Here is a 16,109-nt window from a genome sequence, read left to right on the forward strand (position 1 = left end):
TGTTTCTGCCCACAACCAAAATATGGAGGAGCCTCTAGGATGAGAGTAGGCCGGGGCGATATGGCATAAAGTCAATAGTGAATTAAGGGTTTTAGATCGTGTTTTGGGATATTACCTGTATATGTGAATATCCTTACAGCGCCCCATTTTTTCACACCACTCCTGTGTGCGGGTGTCCATGGTTGGGTTGAGGTCTGTGTCATAGAAGATGATGGTTTCTGCATCCACCATGGTCCCAACTGCAGAGCAGCAGCGGTTGGTCAGGATGCAGCAGAACACCTGTCTGCTCCTGTTGAACTTCTTCATGTTTTCCTGCAGGTTCACACAAACAAGAGCCGGTAAAGGCTAAGAACAACTATACAGGCTTTTATCACACTGGAACTGTTCTTAAAAAACTGATTAGTGAATCCAACCCGCCACAGATCTCAAAATGCAGTCAGATTTCATCCTCTGATGGAAGGTTTCTAATATTCAGCACAATCTAAGAATAAGAACTTAAAGACCTTTTTGGGTTTGCAAACATGTCACTGTTGAACAGCTAGAAAGAGAAAATAAGGCACTTTTATCTGTCTGTGAAATCACCATCATTAAAACACTCATTTACTTAGGAAAAAAAAAAGATTTTCTATGTAGAAGTTTTACTTTCCACAATCTTGACTATAAAGTTATTTTGATAATTCTAGTTTCAGATGAATCAGAGCCTGTGTGAGCCGTTAAACAAGAATCCATTCGTCTCTAGAAGATGCTGATTAAACCACAGGACCAGGCATGCCTGATGATGTCCACACACTAAAACATAATTCATGTTCTGCACAGAGAACTGCTCTAGAAGATTCGCTTCCAATGATCTTCTAATGAAAACGTGATTTTTTTTTACCTGTCTTTCATCTGAAGTGAGCCCTTCATCAATGCGCACGTAGGTGAGCTGCCTGTAGTCCAGGAAGGCCTCCAGGATGTCCAGCATCTTCAGCATCTGAGTAAAGATCAGGACTCGTCTACTCTCAGATCGGAGCTTCTGCAGCAGGATGGCGAGAGCTTCTAGTTTACCTTTGGAGACAAAAAGAAAGACGGAGCAAAATTTATTATGAGCATGTTTTTGCTTCTGGCGACTCAAAGGAAAGAAAAGTCACTTTCACCACAAGATTAGATCAGATGTGATGAGAAGAGATTAAAATAGACTAATTGGTTTGTCTTTAAAGGTAGAGAGCCAACCTGAGTCCATCTGCAATAGCTGAAGGTCAGAATAAGTCAAGAAATGTCTGGATGATAATCTGTGGATGTCTGCACTGAGCGGGGCAAAAGCTGCGCTGAGTCGTCGCTGAAAGGACTTCTGCTCAAGGCTGTAGGACGCGGGAGGATCGGCTGCATACAGGTGAGGAGGCGGAGCCACAGAAGGAGGTACCACACAGGTCAACCTAAAAGATAACAAATCAGAAATAACTGCGACATACTGATAAATTAAATAGAAAGCAGGAAAAAAACCTTTGTAATTTTTTAGCAGTTTGATTATTTGAAAACAAGTCAAGTATACACAGGCAGCTTAAATGAGATGTAAAGTTTTCCTAATGAGGAAAGATGGTTTCTGGATAGGGGTGGGCATCGGTTGGAACCAGGACTAACGGAGTGTTTCCCGGAATCGCTCAAATTACTTTGCTATGATTCCATTTTAATTCTCAGGCTGCCGACCGGAAGAAGAATCTGCAGCCGATCTTCGAGAAAAATACACGCAATGTGCAAATTCTGATCAACGCCTTTCAGAGCTGATCCCACCAGCTGTCTGTCAGTCCTAAGCTGCAGCCCGCAGAGACCCTGAGAGCAGCATCACGTCCTCCCTCCCTTTCCTCACACTGCACGGGCGCACAGCGGCAAACACGTCTGCCGAACTTTTACTCCATAATGGAAACTTTAATTCCTGCAGCGAAAAATGTGGTGCGGAGGAAGCTCATTAAAATGCATCATTGTGGTGGATTTAATACAAGTTTTAAAGAACAAACTTCGGGCGGTGTGAGGTGAGTGTCTCACTGCAGAAATAAAAACACACACGGAGCGTCAGCAGTCAAACGCGGCGTCTCACCAACACTCGTCTGTGTGAGCGTCAGAGGGCTGAGTGATAACCTGTAAAATAATTAAAGTCATCATGCTAGAGCAGCCTCTCTCTGTGGTGGACCACACCGGGTTCTGGCCACTAGGAGCCGATAGCAGGGTTTCCCCCAGCGCTTTATAAGTCTGGCGGCCCGCCAGGCTGAGCGTCATGCCCCGCCCCCCGACCCGACCCTACCGTGTCCGCTGACACGAACGGCGCAGTGAAACTAGAGCCCTCTATCAGCTGACACTGGTGAGAAACAGCAGCGGAACGTGTGCTACCCCCCCACCCCCGCTCTCACGGAGGAGCGCTGCTGGACGGAGCGTGCGACCCCCCCGACGGCCGAATCCGCCAGGCTTAACTAATAATCTGGGGGAAACCCTGCGATAGGGATAGTAAATAAATAAAAAAATTATAACCATATAACAAATCTCAACACGCAAAGTTGAGAGATTATTTCTTTCATTTTTGAACTATTTAGTTTGTTGAGTTTTAATGTTATAAATCTGTTAGATTGTTACCGACGGCAGCGACATTTAAGTTTCAGTTTGTCTTCTGACTGAATCTCTGCTGCATCACGTTGGTTTAGATTCTCAGTCATCCTGGACATGATCATCCTGAGAGTTTTAGCTGAAAGCAGCTGGACTTTTCTGGTTAGATTGAAGACATTTAGCCTCTCATCTTGGGTTGGGCAATAAATCGAAAATTTATCATAGAAATTTCTGACTCTTATTGAGAAAAATGTTCCTACGTTAATAAATTTGATAATAAAAAAATGAAAAGATGTGTGTAGGTTGGAAACGTTCATGTCCCTTTAAGACTTTTGTTTCTGTGCATACCTGTAGTTATCATTCATTTATTGTTATTGAGGTGAAATCCTCAATATATCGTGATATTGACTTTATGCCATATCGCCCTGCCCTACTCTCATCCTAGAGGCTCCTCCATATTTTGGTTGTGGGCAGAAACAAACACACTGGTTGAGCTGCAAGTCTTTTTGTTTGTTTCTTGAGAACATGTTTCTTTTCTAAATGAAGGTGATGTTATTGTTCATAGGATTAAAATTCATGTAAAAGTCAGATTAGGTTAGCTGGCTCATTTAAAACTTGTAATGTTTTTGGATCCTGCCACTTGAAAGAATCAGAATCGGGAATCGCTAGGAACCAGAATGGAACGAAGAATGGGAATCGTTCAAATTCAAACAATGCCCAACCCTAATTCTGGATCAGTATAGGAAGGGATTCCTCCATTGATCTGTTTCATCTTTGCCTTTAGTAAAAATCACTGAAACTATTGTTTCGTTTGTGCTTTTAAGGCCCAGTGGGGAGTAACACCGGCTTTAACTCCTTACACCGTTCAGCTGTAGACCGTTCTGGACTACTAATGGCCTAAATAAGCTCCATTCTGTTATTTCTACTGTCATTTTTGCACTTTGTTCTTCAGACTTACTCAGACTAATTATTTCTTCACTCCCACCTGATACCTTTAGAGTATAAAGATTAGTAAAACACTTATATATAATTTAGTCTTCCTTTTGTTGAAGGGTCTTGTTACTGTACTTTCAGTGATTACTTTTTTAATTTCTACACTAAAATGCTGTTGATTTGGAACCACTTTATGTATTTGTATCATTTATTTTATTTCTGACATTTTTAATATCCTCAAAGGTATTTCATGTTGACAGTTGTTTGTGTTTAATTTCCAGTTCTCTCCAATTATTCTGCAAGTCCTCCATTTTATCATTCCTCATATTTTTCCAATATGATTTTATATTATTGTATTGGATACAAATGCACAATAATGATGATTTCATATCAGCCTCTACAATATATATATATATATATATATATATATATATATATATATATATATATATATATATATATATATATATATATATATATATATAATTGATGCTCTAAATGATTTCTAAATATTACCTCCTGATCAGGCTTTCAGCAGCCTCCACATGGTTCTCCACAGTAAGCAGAGTAGCCTGCAGCGCAGAGGTGGTACCCACAATAGTCCTCTGGGCCCTGAGACAGCTCTCCATGCCCACCCACCTCCAGCCTCCAGCGGTCAAAGCAGAGTGACTGGGTTCTGGACTCAGAAGGCAAGCCTGCAGCAGGTCTGACCCGTACAACACTCTACGGCTGCAGCGCCGCTCGTTGGCTGCAAACAAACGGCTCAGACGCTCCTTCAGCAGCGAGGTCTTCTCCTCTGAATCCTGTAAAAGGAAACAGGATCAGTAAAAGGGTTATGCTTTCCTACTGAAGACTTCACAACCAAAAAATATATGATCATTAAAAAAATGACAGATTTAATAAACTTTAAAAACAAACTATACAAAACATTTAAAGTATTCCACTTTAAGAAAAGATTGCATAAAAGTACAGGAGCTGGTTTTACCTGTGAACAGAAAGCCTTCATGTTTACTGATGACTCAAATGTTCATTTTGCAATTACAGTGAACCCTCACTATAAAACGGTTCATCTTTCATGGCATTGCAGTTTTGTAGATGTTTTATTGTGCAGTTTTGCATGCTTTTTCTTAGGGATGCATATTGTTTAACTGGTTATTGAAGCCATTAAATTATTAATACACAGTTAACCATAAACTCCCCCTCCCAAAAATGTATTACACCCACGCACAGCAGAAAAACGTGAGCTCAGCTGGAAGTTAACCGGGCAAAACTATTTTACCCGGTTACAACATTAACAACAATTAACCGGTTGACTATGTACATCCCTACTATTTTCTAATTGTGTTCTGCATCCAAATGTACAAAGGTTTGAGCTTTGAGAGTGTTTAAACAAGAGGGAGCAGTGTGAAAATGTTAATGTCTGTCTGAGAAAAGCGAATGAAGTGTGTAGTGAAGGGTTTTACAGACAAACAATTACGGCCGAGTGGATAAGCACATCTGCAGAGATGAGGAGCACGCTGACTGTGCCACAGCTGGAGCGCATTAGTAATCAGTGCTCCTGTGCTCTTACAAACAGGAAGAGGAGACAAGTCTCTACAACGTGACATCGAGAGACTGATTCGATGGAGTGAGTGTGGACAAATAAAACTGTTCATCCATGCTGGAAATAAAACTGAGTAACGGACATTGTGGTGCGCTTTAATCTAGCTGCGTACGCTACAAACATCTGTAATAACTGTTAAAAACAAAGCAGACTACTTTGTGGATTTTGCCTATTGCAGGTGATTTTTGGAACGTAACTCTCATAACTAATCGAGGCACCACGGTTATCAAAAATGCTAATTTATTTGAACTTCAAGTGATTTTTTTTTAATCTTGAAAAGGTTTGATGACATCAGCTGTAAACATACTGACCTGGGAACCTCCATGAGCTGCAGCAGCGTGCTTGCTGGGGGATGACGTGGCGTTTGCTGTCACGCCTGACAATTATTACAAAATTATTCATTATCAATACCAGAATCAAAGTGATAATCTCAAAGTTTTACCTTTGAACGTTCAGCATAAGAAAACAACAGTGAAGGGGACACTATGGAGATACTTACCCTGAACTGCTGACAAAGCAGGAAGAGGTGCGCCGGCTGTGGCCGAAGCCCCAGAAGCAGCAACAGTTTGAGGAACCGTCTGCATCACCATCTGCCCCTGGGGTCTTATGATCTGCTGCCCTGGTGCAGACACAATGTGCAGGATGTTGCCTAAAGACAGGACACAGAACACTTACAAAAGATGGCTTCTGCTTTCTCACACAAGAATGTTTAATCAGGAGAAAAATGAAGCCTGTCAGAAGAAAGGATAGTAAGATTAAGACAGAAACAATGGTGCAGAAAACTACAAAATCTACTGTAATATTAACTGTATGCTGGACATTTATTTATTTTGATAAGCATTCATTACAAACCGAAGGGACCGGAAACACGAGGAAAGCAGAGAAGGTAAAAAATATCTCATAAAAAAGGGTGATCCTGAATGATTTCCTTCATTGTTTTCCTGTTTAAACGACACCTCAGATTAAGCAAGTAAGTAAGTAAAAGTTTATTTATATAGCACACAGGTAGTAAACATTCAAAACGTTGTCAGTCCTGAGTGACTCACTATGAAGCAACTACAAGGAAACATCACCAAGGCACACAACAGAAGAGTGTTAGAGAGAGAATTGTGACAATGGGATATACATTACCGAGTGTACCTTGGAGCTGCAAGGGCTGTCCGGTGGTGAGCTGGCGGAGCTGGCTGGGGGACAACGTGAACTTGTTCCCCTGAAACTGGAGCGTGACTGGAGTCTCCGGTTGGGAGATACGATTCTGACCAGCCAGCTGTGCAATCTTCACCACATCTCCACCTTCAGATGAGAAGAACAACACACCCTTAGAGACAGCCTGGAAAGGTGCAGCAGCGTTTCTACACTCACAGATTAACAACCGCAGTTAGTTAAAGGGTGAAAAAGAAACCGGACATGCAGAACCAGGGTGGATTAATCAGATGAAGAGCACGGCTCCTCTTCACAACAGAATCACAGAAGCTCCTACATAAAACCGCTGAAGGGCAGATAAACAAAGCACTCAAATGGGACACTTTTTCAAGACAACACACAGGTCACGAGGGCGGGGGGTGGGGTCAAAAAGTACTTACTATGTTTATGTCCTATGACATTATGTTACGCCCCCTCTCTGCAGGTCTAGGAGGATGAGGGGACTAACACAAGCAAATAGGTGTAAAAGTGTGTGTGAGGATAAAGGACGAGGAGGTTCGAGTAAAAACAAAAGGATTTATTAACATAAGGTGTCCGTGGGTAAACGGCATAAATAAGGCTTCGTAATAATAAACTACAACATAAGCAGTCTCACTGCTTATGACAAAGGCTTTCTGCCAAAACGCAAAATATCCCCGGCTCAAAAGTCCTATGGGGATAAAAAGAAAAACACCACAAAGGCTTAACCCTTAACAAGGTGTGTGAAAACACACTCAGAAGGTACCCAGGCTAATCCGGGATCCTTAGTAGAGAACCTAAACATAAATGAGCGAGGGAGAATCTCAGGCTACTCCTGGATCTCTATCAATAACCTTAAACCCAGCAGGAACGGTGTTAACAGCCTTAAACCTGTCTGGTAACGGTCGCTAAAGTGTCCGTGAGCTAAAGGAGAATCTCTGGCTACTCCAGGATCTCCTCGATGTCTGTTGCGTTCCTCCTTTTAAATCAATAAAACTGTGCACCCGTAAGGAGAAATAAATAAAGGGAGAATTGACATTTTTAAGAGAATAAAACAGAAATGGTGCTTTTCTTTATTTTAAAATTTTATTTGTTTTGAACAATTTCTTGATTTTGACTCAAATTATTTTGCATTATAAAAAAAACAACAAACAAAAGGCATGAAACCAAGTAGAGATAGTTCATAATGTAAACCGATCGGCTGGTGTATAAAAATGCTGAGGCTTGTTTCATTGAAGCTACTTTTATGTCCATTAAGGATTCCGTTTGTGGTGTTTTATACATACATGCCTTATCCGGACGCCGTTTGTGGAGATTCCTAACAAATATGAAAGCTTGCTGCTGTTTCCTTTCATCAGATACATTTTACTGTGTCTTTTATTGTATATGTGCCTCTGTAGGTTTGAGTCCTGGGCAGGATTCCTAACCTCAGACAGGCATACCCTGGTTACATAAAGGTTTGTGTCTGATTATTTAATTTGCTTCAATAACAAATGATCACTTGCGCTAACATTTATTCTCATCTTTTGAACATTCAGAAAAGTAATCACAGTACGGCTTCAATTCATTTGGTTGCTATGATTTTAATATTACTGGCATTTAACATCAAAATAATGCTCCTAGCTAGCCCCAGATGATGATAAAACACTGTGAGACAATAAATATGAATTAAGTCTCAAGGGAATGATTAATTTCTTCACCTAAAAGCGAGAGAGCAAAAAAAGCTGCATAAATGAAAAGAACCCCTTTTAAATGGTTTTAATGTCCATATGGATTGGTACTTGGTTCAGACTGAAAGTTGATCCATGTTGGCTTTTCTTTTTTCAATACCGATATGTAGAGGTCACGGTCAGCTGACGGCCGATATTTGCTGCAGATTATTTGAGCCGATTCTCATGACCGATATCTAGATTTTCATGTTTATTCTAGATGTTTATTGTGGGCAGTCTAAGGCACACCTGTACATTATTCATGCGGTCTAATCAGCCCCTTGATGTGCCACACCTGTGAGGTGGGATGGGTTATCTTGTTAAAGGAAAAGGGCTCAACACACATGTAGACAGGTTTCAGAACAATATTTGAGTCATGGGTCTTTTGTGTATGTAAACAAATGCTCAGATGTTTGAGTTCAGCTCATGAAAAATGGGAGCTCAAACAAAAGTGTTGCATTTATATTTTTGTTCAGTGTAAATAAAAATGAAACTCTGCAGCAGCACTGGGCTGCCCGAGGATGTGCCAGATCTAAAATCAGCTTTACTACAGAGGTATGTCGGCTGATGCTGATATAAATAAAATGGGAAATATCAGCTCCATGTCGGCAGACTAATATATCGGTCTAACCCTTGTTCAGATGACAACATGTGTCATTTGGGGTAATGTCCTTCTGAAGACCAGGCAAAGATCAGAAAACTGACTTTGATAAAAGTTGCACAAACATTATTTATTTAGTAACTCAAAATGTTCCTGTTTAATAAAAATCACATATTTAACGGTCTAAAACACCCACCGCCTGACCTCTGGTCCTTTTAATGGCTAACGTGACAAGAGACCGCACCTAAAAACCATGAAGACCATCTTCAGAATCAAAAAGGTGTTTATTTACATATTTAATTGCTGTGTGTCACCGAAAAAGTTTCTCTGTTCAAATCTAAGGAAACAGCTTTGATCATCAGGAGGAATGTTCCTACATGCTGGAGAGCGACGGTCAACACTGGACAAAAACAAAAATCACAACAACAGCAGCTTCGGGCTTCTTCTTGCTGCTGGGCTGATGCAAGACAAAAGAAAATTAGTGTATTTGGAGAAAATATATTAAAAAGAAGGGGAAGACGTTGTAAATAAAGGGGAGTATTTCCTGGACTTTTCAACCTGGAGCATTTTTTCCATATTTGGGTGGAAATTGCAAAAATCTGCAAAATGGACTCAAACTTGGTGAAAACCACGACAAAGTTTAGCTGAATAAAGGTGGGTTTCTTAGGATTTGTGTGTGGAACAAGGTGTTCTTGCTATGAAAAATATTAAAGCAAAGCTTGTTTAGGTGAAAATTGTTTGTCGTATAATAATCACGGTTACTATGTCATCGTCATCATCAGAGAGCTAAACAGGATGAGATTATGATACCATAAAACAGTTTACTAATATTTAATCATTTAAATATAAATAAAAGTATTCATCTTGGCCAGTGTGGTCCGTTATGATATGAATTAGTCATATACCGGTATACATCGGAATAGCCTAGACAACGTCTGAAACGTTTGCTGTGGGAAAGTGTTTCAGCGGGGACCGATTTCACTGCTACACACCAACACTAAACTCAAGCTAACTGCACAGCTAGTGGAGGTAGCTAGCCAAAATGTGTGAAATGACATGTGTGTGTAGATTTATCATTTCCTGGAATAAATTAAAGATGTGGAACAATGAAAAAAAAACTTTTTGATGATTATTTCTGATTATAATCGGTCACTCTGAGTTTTTCATAAAGGCTGAACATGAAAATAGTCTCCTACACCTATCTCCTGCATTAGCTTCTGATAGAAAATAGACAGTGAAACTCTAGGATTAGAAAACTCGACAGATCTCTCTTCTCCTGGGACTTCTTTTGATGATATAGATCTTGGTCTCCCCTCCCCCTGCCACACCTGGTGTGGGGTGTGGTGCCTTGGTCTGCCTGAGTGTTTGTGGCTCCCGGGTCAGGGGGTTTAAGATCTTTGTTGTCTGCCTGATCAATCCCAGTGGCTGCCTGGTGGGGTCTGGGTCCCTGGGCTCTGCTGGGTCCCTGGCGGGGGTGGTCGCCCCTGGGTCCCAGGCTCGGCCGGCTAGGGGGTGGGAGGCTGCGGGCGAGCCTGTGGGCTTGCTGCTGAGATCTCCAGGGGCTCTGCCGGCTGCTGGTTGTGGTCCCCCGGGGCGATCCTCTGTGCCTCTCGAGGGGGGCGGGGGCCTTTCTGGTTGCAGTCTCCCTGGGGTCCCTGTGTTCTGGGGCAGCGCCTGGATCTCTGGGACTTGGAGCTCCCCCCGTCTCCTACACATCTTTGGGGGGCAGACCTGTGGCCCCTCACACTCTATTGGGCGCTCCTATAGAGAAACCTTACATAAACAAGCGCGTGTACACACACAGGTGCTTACATGGTGCTCTCATAAGTATGGACTTGGGCACGTTCAACACATGTCTTAAGGTTGTCGTTGCCACTACATGCACTATGATTTATTATCGTGTGGTTGTTCAGTTAAACAATGTTGATTTTATATTTCACCATCAGGTTGACGCGGTGATAGCTTGCTCCTGATGTATTGTTGTGTGTCCCATTTTTCTTCTTCTATTCTTTCTCTTTCTGCAGGTTTAGAAGCAGAGTCCTGTTAATTATTGTTTATTTTTGTGGACACCCCCCCCCCATCCCCTTCCCCCTTCTCTCCCCACCTTTTGTCTTTTCCTTTCTCTTTCACCTCTGTCTCCGTGTCTGGTCGGAATTACAAAGCATTCAAAAACAACAAGAATAAAGTTTGAAGTATCAGGCGTGACATTAAAAGCAGACGCTTTGATGCTCTACCTGAGAGTAAATCTGTAAGGCTTGTCACCAGCATTCAGACATCAATTCTGTTTGCTTCACAGCCAGACAGGACACGGTAAAAAATAAAAATAAAGAAAAGAAAACTCGACATATCTACGTCACACTATCACTTATGTCTTTTTGATAAATTCACTCATCTTGACTCACGACAGGGATGTTGGTTTAGTGTCCAGGAAACAGCAGAGAATGTCTTGACTAGCAGAAGCTAACCTTTAGCCTTAGCAGCTCCACCACACAGCAAAGCTCCTCCAGATTTAAGTTATTTGTGAAGATGAAACATCAACATTGCAGAGCAAACAGAGTCAGTGGTAGAGCTGTGTTGCTGTTAGCCAATCAGAGGTGAGATATTCAAATAACAGGAAAGGAGACTCCAAATCCTGTCAAATGAAGCCACTGTCTCCTCCAGCTGAACTCTACGTGCGGATGCAGCCGCTTCTGGACTTTTTATCACCCGAGAACGACTTACAAGGCATTCACTAATACTAGAGACCTCTAAAAGTGTGTTGATTAAACAAGTGTTCCACACCTTTAACTTACACCAGTTCAGATTTTTCCTTCAGAAGGACTTTTGTCTTCTTCCACAAATGTAACGGCTGTTAGCTTTAACCCCATCATATTTTATTGTCCCACAACATTAAGACTGTGTTACCAGTTTCCCCACAAGATGAGTCGTATTGCCAAGGTGTTGAAAAATAATCTGCACCCACATGTAAAAAAGAAAATAGTGACCAGATCAAAAACAACTCCAGGATTGTTGAAAGAAAAGCGCAGTGATGCGAGGTGTGTCATTCGTAGTGTACATGCAGGGGTCAAGAAGGAAAGTGGGGAATAACAGATGAGATGCTGCTGATACGGCTACCGGTCTAGAAGGTCCAACATGAGCTGAATAAACATCTACTACTGCTGTAATCTAGGTGCTGTGAGAGTTGTTTAAAGGGATAAAGACTGAAGACATACCAGCAGCACCTCAATGTAGGACTCAGCCTACGGCAGCCAAAAACGGTTGTGCCAGAAGTGGAGGGGAAAATGCTGAGATGGAGGGGAAAACAGGCCACTTACTAGGCAACCGTGCCTGGGCCTGAGATGAAAGAACCAACCTCTGGGACAGTAAGCTGGGCTGGATGGCATGGCTGGGGGCTACAGTATGCCTGGAGACCTGTGTTAATCTAGGGTGGCAGACAGGGGCCATAGAGGCCACAACTGTTCCAGCTAAGGTCTGAGCCAAGGCCATGGTGGCACCCCCCAACACATGCTGCCCACTGCCACTGTTCCCAGAGGCAGCTACGAAGGAAGCTGCAGTGCTGCTGCTGACAGGAGGAGGAGCCTGGGCTCTCTGAGTAGCCGATCCACTGGCTGTGAAGTACAAGGCAATGGGGTACGGGACTTCGTGTTAGGGTTAACGCAGTATTTAGTCAGCTTATTAGGATCACACTGTTTTCTGTATTTATACACTCAGCAGTGGTGGGCAAACACAGTAGGAAGGTTGGACTGATCCATAATATTAACAATGCAATGGCAGGACAGAGATGTGTGATGTATACAGGGCTTTAGTTCCATCAGTTACTATTCAGCTGTAGCATGCTAGCAGAGCTAACCCTGCAGGAGTCGGCTACATTCACCACGTTCAGGATCAGCTACCATGACAACAGAAAAGCTTTCTGGGTCTGATTTTACAGGATATATGCATTTAGACAAGATGGCTACTCTCCACGCCTGGAATGGGAAGATTTATAATAAAGAAGGTTAATTTGAATTTGATGGGTTTTGATGTAACTTATTTCATCCACACAGTAAAACAAAGGTCAAAGTCTTCTCTTCATGCTGTGTTTTCAATAGTGACTTAACTGCCAATAGTACCTATATATCCACCAGCCCACCATTGCTGCACTTTAGGTATGCAGTTTAACAGATTAATACTTTATGGCAACTGCCTCATGAAGTTTATTCCAAATCCTAAATCTATGTCTGACCCCATCTTTCATTTTAATGCAAGACAGTAAACAGAATTCATTTTTATTTAATTCAAAATAGCATCTCGATAATGCAGGAATATGCTTGATAATGCAGACATCATCAGCATAAAAAGTCTCAAGGCACATGAATAAAAAGCACCAAGCAAACAGCTGCAGGACAGGATGTAAACTCTATTCTTACAATATGAAGGACAGAAAATCAGAAGTCCTCTAGACGACGTTGACAGCGACGTCCCAAACACCCCGGAGAGCTTACCTTGAGAAGTGGGTGTAGTCGTTGCAGTGGTGACGGGGGACTTGCCCCTGGTTTGGCTTGACTGGCTGGTAGAAGATGAAGTGATGGTGAGGGGAGAGCTGGTTGGGGGGCGCTGAGCTGCTGCATTTCCGATGGCAGCCAAGCGACCTTCTGGCTTTGTGCCATACTGCACCGGCTGGAACAATCTACCAAAACAGTCAAACATTAGCACAGTGCTACGGATCTTCACATAAACCAGGGACTGAAGGGAACCGTTAATCTGACCTCATGGGTTTGATTGGACATGGCTTGGGTCGTGGTGGCTGGTCTGGACCCGTGTAGATCTCTTCTATGAGCTGCTGGGACAACTTTAGCTTGGGTACTGCCTCCTCAGTCTGATACCGAGTCAGTCTGTTCTCGTTGTTGATCAGATCGAATATGGAAAGGTTTGCAGACTGAGGTAATTCAAAATGAGACAAGAGAAGACAGGGACATGGAATTATGGATCAAATTTTAAACTAAATATCAAATATATCAAAAAGAAAAGCTACAACATGGACCAAAGATAATTAAGCTTAAAGAACTGTTGCTTTCATAACAATCACCAAAGAGGTTTCTTCTGTTGTTGTAAGAACCCTAAAATATTAACATTTGTTTCTCAAAAACTAAAATAAAGATTTGCTTCATTCCAGAAAATTCAGCTAAAATATTAAAACACAATTAGGAAATTAAATGATAAGTTTGTAGTCTGCTTGTGCACAAAGTACCCTTGTAGTTGAGGATGTTTGTTGCGGAGTGTTTACCTCGCTCGACTGACTCTGAATAGCCTCCAGAACCAGTGATGGGACGTTATACTGGAGAGAAGCGCAGCAGAGGGAGCTGCTGGTCTCTCTGGGTGCCACCAGCTCTGGGTGGTTACACACTCGCTGCAGCTGCATCAAAACCTGAAGCACACTGACAAAATTACCCGTCTTCAGCGACTCCTGGGTCCTTGGAGAGAAGAAATTAAAACAAGAAATTAATTACAGCATAAGATGTACACCTGGTTTCATTAGGTTTACATTTGTTTTCCTCTGATTGGTAGTTAGGTTGATTCCTACGTATGTTTTCAGATTAAGTATGTTTAAATCTTTTGAACTTGTGTAATGTCCAGCAATGGTCAGTTTTCAGGTACTGTTTGACCATTCAACATCTGGTAAAAATGGAGACAAGAGACTGCATGTGTTCCCTTTAAATCGGCCCGCCTTCATCCCATCAGCTGGAGCTCAGAGCCTCTCTGCAGCTCTGAACACATGATAACGTGTTGTCAACAATGATGTTCTCTCCTCAAGGTCCAAGCTTCCCCTTATCGTCCTACAGGATTCTTCATGCCTCCGAATAAGGAACACTCGCAGCTCGGATTAATTGTTGAATCAAAGAATGATTTCTTAAATTAAATATGAACTTTTAAACTTATAAGCTAGGTAATCAGTAAATAAACATTTGTTTATCGCTACTTATAATAATTATAAAATAATGAAATGCTTTCATTAATCTGTGCTCAATGATTGAAGTTTGAAATGAATGTTATGATTACATTGATCGATATATGTTTCAGCATGCTGATATGACAAGGTCATCACCATGTGCCTGGAAGTCTGAGGACTTCGACAATCCGGATCTATCACGAGGGTCTTTGAGTGGGTGTGTAGACACACAGATTGCGTCTGATGTGTCTTTGATAATAATCAACTTCATAGCTTAACGCAAACCAAATTCTTTTACATTCAGAATTCAGCTCTCCTAGATACGGAAGTTCTGATAACATCGCATTCACACCTAGGTTTCATTCATCACATCTAGTTCCATCCATCACAGTAAATGTTAGTTAACCAGTCATGCTTTGTTTGTAAAATAAATTCTTACTTTTATAAACCTGACTCTTTTCTGAATCAAAACGAAGTGTGTACAATCCCTGAATAAAACAAAGAATCCTAGAATCTTCTGATTAAACACAGTAAAGACCAAGCAGGCTGATATTCTATATTTATATAGAATATCACATCTTATTGGTCATAAGTAGAGGTAATATATATTGAGCTCTTAAAGCAGTCAAATTCTCAAACCCTACACTGGCCATCGTTTGTATAAAGTCCAGGAAACCCATTGTTGTATAATCAGAGACATTCAGAAGAAATCACACTACAGAGGTACATTAGTGAATATGTCACCCTGGCTGAGTAAGGATGTCCTCATAAAGGCTCTTCTGTCTGCTGGAGAGACGACACTTTAGGATGTGTTCGTACTTCTTGGGAAGCTGTTTCTCCACGTCCCTCTTGGACCGTCTCAAGATGAACGGCTGAATCATCTACGATGAAGTGTGAAAGAAGATTTAATGCAACATGTATTCATATGGTAAATGTTCTGTATTTGCATAGTGCCATTTTAGGGTTCTACAACCCCCCAGAGCGCTTCACAACACATTCATACACTGGTGGGGTTGAGCCACAGCTGCTCTGGGGAGCACAGACACAGACGAGATCTGCCGAACACTCCGACCACCACCGGGATCGAAGCTGGGATCAAACCTGCAACCTTCTGATTGCTGGACAACCTGCTCTACCTCCTGAGCTACTGCGGCCCCAGTAGTGACAAAGTGCTGTAAACGGTAGGGTTGGGCATTGTTAGAATTTGACAGATTCTGATTCCAATTCCTTGTTTCGATTCCGGTTCCTATTGATTCCCAAATCCGATTCTTTCAAGTGGCAGGATCCAAAACTTGACATGTTTTACATGAGCCAGCTAAACACAGGTTATCTGAACTTTAGCATGAATTTGAATCCAATGAACAATAACATCACCTTCATTTAGAAAAGAAAGAAAGAAAAAGACTTGCAGCTCAATCAGTCTGTCTGTTTCTGCCCACAACCACATTATGGGGATTGAAGGAGCCTCTAGAATGAGAGGCTAAATGTCTTCAATCTAACCAGAAAAGTCCAGCTGCTTTCAGCTAAAACTCTCAGGATGATCATGTCCAGGATGACTGAGAATCTAAACCAACGTGATGCAGCAGAGATTCAGTCAGA

The 16,109-nt window shown here is 41.8% G+C and overlaps 1 protein-coding gene across 7 annotated transcripts in view; it reads right to left on the minus strand.

Annotated features, from left to right (window-relative positions):
- Nucleotides 1-16,109, minus strand: part of ep400 (E1A binding protein p400) — a 58,735-nt gene that overhangs the window by 21,018 nt on the left and 21,608 nt on the right. For 4 of the 7 annotated variants that reach the window (XM_070546471.1, XM_070546470.1, XM_070546469.1 and 1 more), the window contains 12 exons: nt 15,255-15,391; nt 13,848-14,034; nt 13,330-13,499; nt 13,066-13,250; nt 11,896-12,189; nt 6,242-6,403; nt 5,610-5,759; nt 5,422-5,486; nt 4,024-4,310; nt 1,213-1,415; nt 878-1,047; nt 116-312 (listed from right to left, as the gene is read on the minus strand). In XM_070546471.1, the coding sequence (XP_070402572.1) occupies nt 116-312; nt 878-1,047; nt 1,213-1,415; nt 4,024-4,310; nt 5,422-5,486; nt 5,610-5,759; nt 6,242-6,403; nt 11,896-12,189; nt 13,066-13,250; nt 13,330-13,499; nt 13,848-14,034; nt 15,255-15,391 (2,207 nt within the window). The remainder of the gene's footprint in view (nt 1-115; nt 313-877; nt 1,048-1,212; nt 1,416-4,023; nt 4,311-5,421; nt 5,487-5,609; nt 5,760-6,241; nt 6,404-11,895; nt 12,190-13,065; nt 13,251-13,329; nt 13,500-13,847; nt 14,035-15,254; nt 15,392-16,109) is intronic. The other 3 variants (XM_070546468.1, XM_070546474.1, XM_070546473.1) reach the window with 3 other exon arrangements.

The sequence above is a fragment of the Nothobranchius furzeri genome, chromosome 17 (assembly GCF_043380555.1).
Source record: "Nothobranchius furzeri strain GRZ-AD chromosome 17, NfurGRZ-RIMD1, whole genome shotgun sequence".
Classification (NCBI taxonomy): domain Eukaryota; kingdom Metazoa; phylum Chordata; class Actinopteri; order Cyprinodontiformes; family Nothobranchiidae; genus Nothobranchius; species Nothobranchius furzeri.